This window comes from Asterias rubens, chromosome 10 (assembly GCF_902459465.1).
Source record: "Asterias rubens chromosome 10, eAstRub1.3, whole genome shotgun sequence".
Lineage (NCBI taxonomy): Eukaryota > Metazoa > Echinodermata > Asteroidea > Forcipulatida > Asteriidae > Asterias > Asterias rubens.
In genome coordinates, this window is record NC_047071.1 from 3,430,018 (window position 1) to 3,444,109 (window position 14,092).

The following is a 14,092-nucleotide window of genomic DNA, read 5'->3' on the forward strand; positions in this document are numbered from 1 at the left end:
GGAACATCGACGAAGCTGAGATAGATTCATGAATCTTCTTGTTCACTTTAAAAGGTAAAATAATTGTTTCTTATGTTTGAATGTACTGTTTAGCTTCTCTATTAATAATAGAATAATAGTTCAAAGTTGACGTAGATAGTGTTAGATAAATAGATAGATCAGAGATAGTCTTTGATGTTCTGGTTGGTGGTTGACTCGGCTCATCCTGTGTGTAATGTAGTGTCTTGATGATGTGTTGATGTGTTGTTGGTCCGTCCGTCCCGTGTGCTATGCAGCGATTCAAGTCGTTGCATCGTCGGGTCCTTTTTGGCTTACTGTTTTCCCGCAGCGAGAGCCTAATATGGTTTCAGAACCAACTCAGTCCCTTCGTTATAGTATATCAAGCAAAATTCAAGATCTCAGATATTTGTTTTGATTTTACTTGGTGACGTAAGATAAGAGATTGAGAATTTAAAAACTACGGACGAAGGAAATCTGTATTTTCTTCCTGCCGTGTTACGGTAGGTCAAAGGTCAAGGGTACTTCAAAGCAGAAGATCAACTTTATCACTCAGTATTAAAATATGGCCACACAAAATGTCTCAAAGGGCAAGTGTTTATGGACGATATTTTTACCCCTTTTTGGCAAAATTTCAACTTGAATAGTTAATTAAAAAAAGTTATTTTCTAATTATTACATGAAATCTTTACTTTTTCTTTACTTTTGTATTAGTTACATCTTGTAAGTTGTATTTCTTTATCTTAAATGGTCAACAAGTATTTTCTTTATTTTTAAACAAATTAAAAGAAATTGTCATATCCTAGTTGCATTAATGTAACCTCCTGCCGACGGGGAAGGGTTACGTTATCGCAACTAGTCATATCCTTAACCTGAAGATTTTTGCAGTATTGGCACATACCATAATTCCCACACGAATACAGCATTACATGATCATTCTTCCATGAAAGAAAACTGAAACTTGATCTACAAGATTGACCTTTTTTTAGGATTTTTATTTTGGGATCAAGGATTTTATTTCGTTAACTTATTGAATATGCATACAATATTGTATTGGCCAATTTATTTATACTGAAATTTGAACTTTTTATGAACTTGTTGGTGTCACTATCAACAGGAAACTTGACTCTCAACTTGTTTGTAAAGGCTTGATGATACCTCGGAATATTGGTTTCAGAACAGTTGTTTTTGTCACTGTGGAAATTTGCCCCTTTTGGTGGTAAACAGGATCAAAACAGGGGATCGAAAAAGCAGATTGAAAGCATTCAATGGCATGTTATACAATATACTGCTAGCTGTTCATTGTAGAGTTGTTTACGTCATGACTAACCTAGACCTTCATCTTCCCTTCATAACTCCCTTGAGTTTATCTCATACTGTAACTCCAGTGTAATCCAGTTTTTGTATACATGTGTGTATCATTAATCACAATGAATATACAGCAGAATTTACTTTACTCTTTAATGAATTACATTTAAACCAGTAAGACCATATTAAATAATGTATCCATGTTTGCTAGGTGTAAAAAAGGGCAACACTTACCCAATAAGTGTTCTTTTAGGGAATAATTTCAAACAAATATTTGTTCATAAAAAAAGTTGTTTGTTTCTGCTTTAAATCCCTCCTCTTTTTTCCGTGAAAATTGGTATCCCCAAAAAGACTTTATAGATCAAAGACTTCTACATGTAAATTAAAATACAAAGCCAGCTAAGTCGGTTCTCTCCTTGAATAAAAGGTGGGAAAAGGTTCTCTTCGATCAGCTGGTGTGTTTTTTTCTTTTCTTTTTCTTTGCTTGGCCAATAGATTCAGGGAAATTGATAGTAAATTGATACACGTACATAAACTCATAAAACAGGTGAACTGGTGAAGCTAGAAAAAGGTTTCTACATTGACAACATTATTAACCTTTTCCGTTGTTGTATTGTCTCATAACTGCCTCATATTTCTGAAATGTATGGGTCGATCTCTGCCTACGTGAAGTTCAACTAAACATTGTTGCTCACCTCGGTGTTCAAATCACCAACATGTCTAGTATGACATTTGACAAACTAACCTCCAGGCACTAAGTTCATTCTGAATATGTTTTTTCATTCAGGCCTTTCTATACAGCAACAATGTTTGCAGAAGATCATGTTTTGGTCTTAAATTGGATTTAGTGTTGTATCCTACAAACCAAATTCTCATGTTGTCCTCAGATGGCATTCTTTTAAAAGCATTGTGTAGTGTAGAATAACTGCTTCCTTTGAATATAAAACAACAATTTATTCTTGAAGTGTTTTACAGCTATGTTGTAATGCTTGATAAAGTACACTCTTACTAAATTTCTTCAGATATTTCTTGAGAACTTATACAATGAAAGAGTAACTCCTCCAAAAGCCATTGTTTTCTGTACCATCCCTATCCCCCCTGCCTATTGCTTAAGTGTAAACGAGAAGGTTTTTTAAAATTTACAACATTATGTAGGATAAAACGTGTGTACGAAAACTTATAAATAGGTTTTTGCAATAACAGAACAATACTAGATGCTATTGAACATCCTGACTGTATTTTTATCATGTTTTGGAGTCATGTTACACCAAGTCCACATTAATTGCAACTGCTCTGGGTTTTTCCCTTATAGTTTTCATGTAAGTTGACACGGAAATGGCGCGAATCGACCCTGTAATTTAATATGTGTCTGGGTTGTTCTTACTGTTCCTGCCTATCAGATTTAAAAGACTCTTTTACAAAATACTGTAAATTCTGAAAAAGAAATCTGCTTAACAGTATTTTAAAAGTACAGTTTATTGCAGATTTAGATGATTGTAATTTAAAAAAGGGAAAACAAGCCTGAATCTTTCTGAAAGCTTTGCCAAAATTTAATGCCATAACAAACTCTTATGATTTGCTGAGATTCTCAGAAAGAAAGTGACTATACATATAAGCACAACATCCATTTCCAAATTAAACTTGTTGAAGGCCTTCATTTTTATGCATGCAAGAACAAAATCCATTAGTCTGCAAGTGAAGTCTGTATTTTAGTCGTGGACTTATTTTAGTGTTAATATTTGTGACTAAGTCTTCAGTTTGCATCACCAACCAATAGCGTTTCTGTTTTGTACTGTATCGTACAACACAGAAACGCGGGAGTACTTGAGCAGACCATGTATACTGGTTGCTAGGTGATAGTTGAGTTTGTTTGTACAGCAGGAATTTCTGTGTGATTTCTTGATCCATACTGTACGTACAATGATAGAACGACAATTAAGCACGCTGTGCCTCAGTAGACATTAAAATGATGTACATGCTTGGTCCAAGGGGTTTCGTCTTAATATTAAACCAATATGACGAAATGGACCATGCATGTATTCCGTATAAATCTTTTACTAGTACCGTATGGGTAAGTGTATGAACTTAAAGGCAGTGGACACTATTGGTAATTGTCAAAGACTAGCCTTCACAGTTGGTGTTTCTCAACATATGCATAAAAAAAAAAACTGTGAAAATTTTAGCTCAATTGGTTGTTGAAGTTGCAGGATATTAATGAAAGAAAAAACACCCTGGTCACACAAAGGTGTGTGCTTTTAGATGCTTGATTTCGAGACCTCAAATTCTAAACTTGAGGTCTTGAAATCAAATTCGTGGAAAATTACTTCTTTCTCAAAAACTACATCACTTCAAAGAGAGCTGATTCTCACAATGTTTTATACTATCAACCTCTCCCTATTACTAGTCACCAAGAAAGGTTTTATGCTCATAATTATTTTGAGTAATTACCAATAGTGTCCACTGCCTTTAAATCATCATGATATTTAAAAAAAAAAACAAGTAACATATAAGATTTAAGAATTTCAAACAAGCAGTCAATTCGTTACTCGGTTATTTGGACCACATTTGGAAAGTGGTCGAAATCAAACAAAAGAAGAAGCTAAGGTCAAACCAAACATGAGAAACCTTATTTCGATTCTATTATGTTCTCTTTAACTGGTTATCTTGTGAAACATTGTCGGCTGAATGTTTAAAAACTGTTCTAAAAATCAACAGTGCTTCAAATCTCAACTTGTAAAACCTGATGAATTTCCAAAACACTTTTTCAAAAGCTATCAAAAGTCATTGCCTTGCATTCTTGGATGCTTCCACAATCGTTATGCGACTTAGTCCACTTGCTCTCTTTAATTGGACTCACTGTTGAAATAAATATGTTGCCTCAGCAACTCCACTATGTTTACCCATCTTGTTACTTCTATTTGATAAGTTAGGCAAGTGTTCTGGTAATAGAAGTAGCTCCTTGCTAAATATTTGAGTAGCACGGGACAAATGGGAGTAATTATTAGTTGGAGAGTCAGAGTTTTTGAAATCATTGGGAATTTTTTTTCTTTTCATATTTTGGATTCTATTTGTTTAATTCATTGACCAAAGGTTGACATGTTGCATAGAGAGAGACCTATGTTTGTGTATTGATAAGTGGGTATCCAATCTCTACTCAGGATATGTTGACTGGATCTAATGATGTTAAGTGAAGATCTACACTAAATGTGTTGCTATGGCAACAAGGTTTGAGAGGGATCCATGACAAGTACTATGTGCAATGTTTTTAACATAAATGCTGACAAACACTTATACTTTAATTGACAGTTTTTCAATATTACATTAGTATGTGAAATTAAATTGGATGTTACAGAGAACTTTTTTCTACTCAATCAATGTCAAAATATTTCCTTTGAAGGAATGAAATGTTTAATGACATTTTTCTCTTGAACTTTCTGATCAAAAGTAAAACAAAGAATGATATCAATTATTAATGAGCAAGTACCTCATGAGGGAAGACGACATTGCAATAGTTACAATGCGTCATTGGAAAACATGCACTGACTTAATTAATTCAATTACCTTTCAGTAGGATACATTCTCTTGGGAAATTAAGCACAGTTTTTTAGTCCCCTGTGAACAACTGTTTACACAAAATTAACTGGTCTACATACGTATGTACATTTTATAACAATGATTTGCAGTTTGGAATTCATTTCATATCCGGTACAGTCTGCAGTACGCCCTATGAGTGGCATCTTGATTTCAAAGATTTGAAATGTTCAGTGTTTTGCTCAATTCTGTCATTTAAACTGTGGTTTCTAATCTTTCTACATAAAGTGTTAAAGGTCCAGTGGTAAATTCTTAGATGTCTAAGTTGTTAATTAGTGGTGAGGGAAGAAAGAATGTTGAATTACTATTTAACTCAAGATTTCCATTGTGCAATACGAATACATGTACATCATTAGGTTAACTTTTCTGACGTCAGGTCCAGTCCACAAAGGACCAATTGTACACAGTCTAATTCTGGACAGCTTCAAAGCCAACAGCTTAAAAATTATTTTACATTGGCAGTTCCGTCCACACACATTGTAAATGGTAGGTAAAACACAACACTAGCGTCTATATTAGAGCTTTGTGCAGTGTAAAGTCAGACATTCTGTTGCCATAGCAACAACCATCATACTTGCAGAAGATTTCCAAATTCAATATCTTATGAGATGGTCATGGTAAAAGGTGTGCATTAAAAGGTTTCATTGCTGCTCACATTGCAACGCAGGCTTGCATTTCTCAGTCCACAATGGCTCAACAATCTTGAAGGATTGGGAATCTGCTAAATCATTGGCAATGTAGACCTAACTGCTTATTGGCAAGTATTCATCATTTGCAAGTTCTCATCATTTTTTAGTACTCATCATTGGCGAGTAATTCTGTTACACTCCCCAATAACTTGAGAACTTACGATGTTATTTATTCTTTATACAGAGAGTGATGTAGGTGATTGTTTTTATTCAGCTGCTCATTGGACAGTCATCTGTTTTCCCCTTTTGCCTTGTGTAGTACCAAATAGGCCTATCAATCTGTTAATTTGTGTAGTGATCATGCCTCTACCAGACCTGTAAGGTTTATTTTCCTTGTTAAAGTCTTACATTGATTGTGTGTATTCAGCATTCGTGTCTTACCAGACAATATGCTTGCCTTACTGGCCAATATGGTAGACTAAGCCATTGATTAGTACATTGTTATGCCAATCACTATCCTACAATCCGAATTACTTGCGTTGTATTCACTGACGTTGTGAACTCAATATTAGATAACCAGTAAACAAGATTCCAACTGTACTATAAACTTGTTGCTTGGACAACGTGAATCTATCTAGAGCTATCTCTTATATGTTTTGGGTCTAGTTGTATTTGTGTATTTGTGCATGGATCATGTGTAGGATCAAACGGAGCTGATGATATTATAAAAGTGGAGATACATGTAGAATAAGTTTGGTAAGTTACTGTTGCTAACAGTGAACTTATATTGATCCATGTTAGGGTTTGTAAGCCCTACTTGTAAGCCCTACTTGTAAGCCTACTTATAATCAAACAATTGTAGTTATGAAAACACATTTTTTCACGGGGAACATGTTTACATGTAAGTCCATGGTTTAATCACTATCGATATTTCACATATCAGTGTTTGCAATGTGATTAGATCTCCAGAAACAAGTAGTTAGTAGAGTCTTAGCAACGGGAAGATTCGCAATGTTTGGCAGATTCAATAATTTAGACATGAAATGAAAAAAAGGTAAAACTCAAAATTTATTGTAAGTTTTTATGCTAACAATTATTTTGAGTTATTACCTACAGTGTCCAGTGCCTTTACACACCTTGCCATCCGAACAAAAAGCTAAAATAAGGATGCCAACTAACATGTCAACGTGGTGTCAATATTCTGGATGATCCATTTACTAAAAGCGATGCTTGGAGGCACTCTTGGTTGTCACGCATCACAAAAAGTTTAAATGAAGCTACAGGCCTTGTTTTTGTCTTCAAAGTATGGTCGAGCGTCAGATTATTTAAGGATAGGAAGAGATGGCATTGTTTATGATTAACCACAAAAAGCACTTGCAGAATGCCTGAGGGTTAAATTCAGAGCATCCCAATGACGCATTCAAATTCTCATTGCATAGTGGAACATTCTTGTTTTTAAACACCTTGAAAAAAGGACAGACCCTTTTCATTGGAGGGGTAATGAGCTACATCATGGAGGTCCACTTGGCTGATAAATTATAAATATTTTTAGTTTCTTGATGTTTCCTGATGTATAAATTACACAATCAAATTTGTGCATATCACTACACTTACAAAACTTTGGTACCCTTGAACATAAACAAAATTGCCTAACCTTTGACTTAAAGGGTATATATTTACTTTTTCCTAATGAAAAACACAATGCCCACATATTTACATTAAACTTACACAGTTTGAAGATTATGATAGTAGAAAGCTTCCCTTGAAATTTTACTTACTGAGGTGCTGTAGTTTTTGAGAAATGATTAAAAGTAGTAATTTTCGTCTCAGTTTTAGCATGTAAAAACGTGTTAACTAGTTATGCTATGGTTTTGGTATAATATCATAACTGGTCAAGGGGATTTTACATGCTAAAATCATTTTGGTCTCATGAGACCAAAATGATTTTGTGACTTGTTTTACTAATTTCTAAAAAACTACACAACCTTAGTTAGTAATATCCGAAGGGAAGCTTTCCACTATCATTATCTTCAAACCCTGTAAGTTTAATGTAAATCTGTGGACATTTTGAAAAAGTACCTGAATCCTTTAATTTATTACAACATGTTCGTGATTTGTGTATGTACATTGTTCATGGAGATGCATTTTATTATCTCTGAATAATCTACTGGCAATCCATCTGTAAGGCACGTTATCATGTCTGCTGTCTGAGGCAGAAACTAGCCAGTCTATTTCCCCCTAGGTCATACAATGGTCTTCTTACCTAGAGAGACCTTTTTGGTCATCCATGCCCGCTGGCAAGGATAAAAACCATCACATCACTAGCTGAAAAATCAAGAGGTGATGCTGTGATTATGGGAATATTAACTACCCTGTGTGGGCAGGAGAGCAGGCATTGAGTCTGGTTATCTATAATGCAGGTGTTGGGGAGATTGACAGGCTCAGCAGAGTCAAGCAGGGAGGAGGAGGGTCGTCACGGGTTCATTGTTCATGAGTAAGCTTGGGCGATATCGATTTATTTTATTCGCGATATGTCGATATTTCGATTAAAACCAAATCGATCAGATATCGAAATCGTTTCCAAATTAATATCGCGATATTCGATAATATCGTGATATCGCCCAAGCTTATTCATGAGGGTTTCTAGAATTGATCTATTTCTTTCCTTTTCCCCTTCCCCCTGATTAACCACCTGTTATAACATCATATTGCTGCCAGAGGCCGCTACTATCATTATAATACTGGGCAGGATCACTCTTCCATATTGTAACATGAATCATTATTGGTTGGATGGATCTCATTGTTCTGGTGGTCTCTAATAAAGGACTCCTTACAAGCAGCCTTTTTAAATTGCCTCGCGCCTATCGCCATGGTCACATGATAATAATAAGACAACATCAATTATGGTTTGTTTTGTTCTGGGCAATTTTGAGCACATTTAGGTTATGTGTAAGCTTTCAGTTTGGCAAATCTTAGATGTGAGTGTCAGGGAGGCTTTTCTTGCACAATAAAGACTTGAAGTGTTTCATGGAATATTTTCCTGATTAACTGGACATGGTAACCAAATCATAAAGTTCAAGCATGTTGTTGGGTTATTTCTTATAATAGACACATTTTTGGTTTTAACCCTTGTTGTTATCACCAGTCAAATTAATGAGCGAGTTATTGTTAACTATTCATAATTTGTTTTACTTCAACATCACTTAAAACATTGGTAAATAAAAAATAATAATAAAGTGTTTGAAGGCATTTCGGCATGGGTTCATTTTAAAGAAAAGGGCAAACAGAAACTTTGCCGGAAGTGCCTCCCCCCCCCCTAAAATGTTACCCTAATTATGTTGCTGATGTTATCGCGGCAAACAGTAAGGACTGAGTAATTAAACAAAATAATAATTACAATTTTTCTGAACATAGCTGAAACAACTGAAAAACCCTATCGCATTAAAAAGAAATGCAAATGCTGTTATACGCCATAAGGCAGTAGGGTGTCATGCACGGCCCATCATCAATTTACACACACTTGGTATTTATGTTCTGAAATCTCATGCACCTTCTCTCTCCCTTTCTACACACAGAGCTGTGAGTTCAGTGCGGCACCATTGTCTTGATGACGATGAAGTGATGAAAGTGATTGGTTGCAGATAAAGTATCAGCCGAACCACAGAGAGCAGTTTGCAGCGAGGCATAAAGGATGGCTCTTGTGATGTCGACGTAGTCAGTAGGGCATTTATATTGGACTGGCTGGACTTGGCAGAAGGATTTCTAGAGGATACAGTGTGTGCCATCAGGATAGCATTATGCGTCTCTAAGTGCACTTTTGACTTCATGGACAGAATGATGAGAAGCAGATATAAAATCTTCATGTATTAACTGAAAAAAGCTTGGTTTTCTTGAATTCTCTTATCTCCAAGTGGGGTGGGCATTGAGAGCAAGCATGGCCTTGCCGCTGATGTGGTGTGTTTGCCGTGCTGTTAAACGGCGGTACAGTGGAGTACGGCTTGCAATTCTTGGATGTATCCTGGGATTAGGTTTTATCATCACAATCTACTCCCAGATATTCCAGCCGGATCAACAACAACAACTTCTCCACTATCAAACAAATGGAAGAACTCGACATCTTTTGTTTGTAAATGAAACGGAAAATGTTACTGGGCCTCCTCCCTCTCCTAAGATGCCAACATCGTCTCCAGGACTTTACCCAAATGATATATTTACAGAGGCCCAGCTAAAATCAGGTGCAGTCATACTTCACTGCTTAGGACTGATCTACATGTTTATTGCTTTGGCAATTGTATGTGATGAATTCTTTGTACCGACATTAGGGGTAATTATTGATAGATTAAACATATCGGATGATGTAGCAGGAGCAACATTTATGGCTGCCGGTGGGAGTGCTCCAGAACTTTTCACAAGTCTGATCGGTGTACACTTTGCAAGAAACGATGTCGGTATCAGCACTATCGTTGGATCTGCAGTCTTTAACATTTTATTTGTAATTGGAATGTGTGCAATTTTTAGCAAAACAGTTCTTTCGCTGACTTGGTGGCCTTTGTTTCGAGATGTAGTCTTCTATAGTTGCAGTTTGATCATTCTACTTTTATGCTTCATGGACTCCAAAATACAGTGGTATGAGTCCCTGATGTTGCTCGCCATGTATTTTTTTTACGTTTTATTTATGAAATTTAATGTGAGGATTGAACAATTTGTGAAATCGAGATTGAGCAGAACAATCAAGACCATCAGTGTTGCTGAACCGGTAAGTACCTTCAGGATTTCTCATTCAGATCAGAAAACATTTTACTTCATTTTATTTCAGTTAGTTTCATGTGATTTTACATACCATTTCCTCTCTACAAAACAAACATATTGTAAACTGGAACTACTACGTACAAAGTTTTGTTGGAATTAAAACATATTATCAGGTACATGTGTACAATGTATGTATTATAGGCTGAAACGCGAGCAGCTTATCAGTTCCATGATCTATGTGTGTTTTTGGAGATCTATTTCTAAGTTTAGAGTTCTCACTCACTATTCAAATAGTTGTGAAAACATTGGACAACGCCAAAACAGGTAAATGTTAGTCAGTACATTTTCTAATGTTGAAATGTCAAGACTGGCAAATAATTTACAGGGTTTACAGAAGGTAATGGTGAAAGACTTCTCTTGAAATATTATTCCATGAAATGCTTTACTTTTTTAGGACTTAAATCTGCATAAAGGTCTCATTTGCAACTGGGTACTGACTCGTCTGCAGATGAAAGACCCATCTGTAGATTTTCCAAACTCATCTGCAGATTTAGGACTTAAATCTGCATAAAGGTCTCATTTGCAACTGGGTACTGACTCGTCTGCAGATGAAAGACCCATCTGTAGATTTACCAACTCATCTGCAGATTTAGGACTCTTGGGTGCGTTCAGACACGGTACTAAATTTGGTTTAACTCATGGTTCAACTCGATCGAGTTCAACTCAGTGTGTCTGAACGGATCTAAAGTTAGTCCGAATTGAGTTCAATCCACAAAAGATAAACCGTCCAGGGAGGGGGTTTATCTTTAGACCGCTTCGGGTTTATCTTTTAACACTGTGTGGACAGAATAAAAATGACCACATCCGGTTTAACTCACAACAGGCGACCCATTGACCTCCGTAATCATTACGTAAACACACGGTGACCAATGAACAGGACAATAAACAGGATGTTAGAATAACGGGGTCGCGTTTTCTTTGACCTCTTAAAACCAAAGATAAACCGGATCGGGTTTAACTCAGTGCTGTCTGAACGCAAAGGGGTTTTATTTTTACAATCACCCCCTGCTGCTCGTAAAAGTTAAACCGGTTCGGGTCTAACTTAGTACGCTGTCTGAACATACCCATATCTGCATAAAGGACTGTACTCGTCTGCAGAGTTATTACTCATCTGCCTATATTTAAGTTGACATCTGCAGAAGGTTACAAACCTATAATATCCTCTGAAATTATTCTCCTCAATTAAAGGACACTGAAGGTCTCTTTGTCTTTTGTTAATAAACAGCACTGATTTCCAAAAGAAATTCCAGTAAATGACTGACAAAAGCCGTAATAGTACCAGAATTTGTTATTTCCAGTCCCATATTTTTAAGAACAAACTTTTTTTGTACAACATTTAACAATGGGGAAAAAAATATCTTGGCCCTGGTCCGTCATAATTTGTAAAAACAACATTTTGGGGATTAGTAAAGACTTGGTGTTCAAACACAAACATTTTCTTAGTTTTCAACAGTTTTTAGTAAAATTTTCAATTTTTAATTTTGACAACCGTAGTCCATCTCTCAATAAGTTAGAGAGTACACTTCTTATGTATGTTCATCATACATTAAAAGTCTAATTCAGAATTCCTTGAAGCCTATTCATTAATTTTGAGAAAACTTGTGACAGAAAAAAACTTATTTAACCAGGAGCTCATAAAAAATATGCAAGCAAGTTATAAAACTCATACAAATTGTACTAACAACCTAAATACATACATAGTTCTTGGTTGACAAAGTATGTATTTGAACCAGTGGCAAGATGCTTATTCATGCAACAAAATTATTCATGTATATTTGGTTTGCGGTAACACCATGTGTGTATCTACTTGCCTGGTAGAGTTGTTCTTAGGGAACTGTCTTGCTTTATTCTACTGTCGCGGAGTAGATAATCGAAAGTAGATACACACATGGTGTTACCGCAAACCAAATATACATTGATACCTCACCATGCAATGCCTAAAATCCTATATAGAATTATTCATGTTCATAAAATATGTATTTTTTATATATCATTTTGTTGTTGTCTTTTAAAGTCAATTTACCCTATTGAATAAAACACATCAGTCCCTCCGGTAAGCAAGTCAGTCCCTCCGGTAAGCAAGTCACCCTGTAACTGCTGTTTTCATACCCTTCAAATGACAACGTGGGGATGTTTCATATAAAAGATCCAAGGAGAAAACCCTGTTGGGCAAATTGGTCGTTCTGATTGTCAGGCGATCTCCGGAAGGTTGGTAAACATGTTGGTAACCACAGCTTCTTCTCTCTTACCCCGAGTCTATTCAGCCCTGACATACAAGCAGTCTACTGACGCCAGGAAAGTTGACTGTCGGTCTCTTGGCCGGGAGAAGTTGCCGATATTGCTGTTTGATTATGAACAGTCAGACTGTGATAAGGCTTGAGGCTAGAAAGGCAAAGCGACTAACTTATGCTAGGGTTTTCCAGGGTGCTGGGTCAGTGGTGAGACAGTCTGCATATATTGACCATCTTTTCCCTATTTCTGTTGTGATATCAGTTGTGTACACCCTTGACATTAAGCCTTGTAGTCCTACCTCTGTAGGTGACATGTATGTACGTGTAGGCTGACAAGTAAAGTCTCGTCTCTTAAAGCCATTGGATCCTTTTGGTACAGAAAAAAAAAAAAAAAAAAAAAGGTCACAGATTTACAAATAATTTACAGGGTTTAGAGAAGGTAATGGTGAAAGACTTCTCTTGAAATATTATTCCATGAAATGCTTTACTTTTTTAGGACTTAAATCTGCATAAAGGTCTCATTTGCAACTGGGTACTGACTCGTCTGCAGATGAAAGACCCATCTCTAGATTTACCAACTCGTCTGCAGATTTAGGACTTAAAGCTGCATAAAGGTCTCATTTGCAACTGGGTACTGACTCGTCTGCAGATGAAAGACCCATCTCTAGATTTACCAACTCATCTGCAGATTTAGGACTTAAATCTGCATGAAGGTCTCATTTGCAACTGGGTACTGACTCGTCTGCAGATGAAAGACCCATCTGTAGATTTACCAACTCATCTGCAGATTTAGGACTCTTGGGTGCGTTCAGTGTGTCTGAACGGATCTAAAGTTAGTCCGAATTGAGTTCAATCCACAAAAGATAAACCGTCCAGGGAGGGGGTTTATCTTTAGACCGCTTCGGGTTTATCTTTTAACACTGTGTGTGGACAGAATAAAAATGACCACATCCGGTTTAACTCACAACAGGCGACCCATTGACCTCCGTAATCATTACGTAAACACACGGTGACCAATGAACAGGACAATAAACAGACTGTTAGAATACCGGGGTCGCGTTTTCTTTGACCTCTTAAAACCAAAGATAAACCGGATCGGGTTTAACTCAGTGCTGTCTGAACGCAAAGGGGTTTTATTTTTACGATCACCCCCTGCTGCTCGTAAAAGTTAAACCAGTTCGGGTCTAACTTAGTACGCTGTCTGAACATACCCATATCTGCATAAAGGACTGTACTCGTCTGCAGAGTTATTACTCATCTGCCTATATTTAAGTTGACATCTGCAGAAGGTTACAAACCTATAATGTCCTCTGATATTATTCTCCTCAATTAAAGGACACTGAAGGTCTCTTTGTCTTTTGTTAATAAACAGCACTGATGTTGAGTGTACATTTATACACTGGAGTGCTGCTTTAGCCAGATCTTATTAAGCCCTTTAATCTCCCGTAATCATTCCTGACAGCCCTTTTAACCAATAAAGTGCATGCATCATTTGGCTCTACTTGTCCTCTTCATAAAATCACTAGT

General features: G+C 36.4%; 1 protein-coding gene across 1 annotated transcript in view; it reads left to right on the forward strand.

Moving 5' to 3' along the window:
• LOC117295886 (sodium/potassium/calcium exchanger 2-like) overlaps positions 1-14,092 on the forward strand; it is a 45,450-nt gene continuing 31,358 nt past the window's right edge. The window contains exons 1-2 of the mRNA XM_033778673.1: positions 1-54; positions 9,101-10,281. Coding sequence (XP_033634564.1) covers positions 9,460-10,281 — 822 coding nt within the window. The 5' untranslated portion in view covers positions 1-54; positions 9,101-9,459. The remainder of the gene's footprint in view (positions 55-9,100; positions 10,282-14,092) is intronic.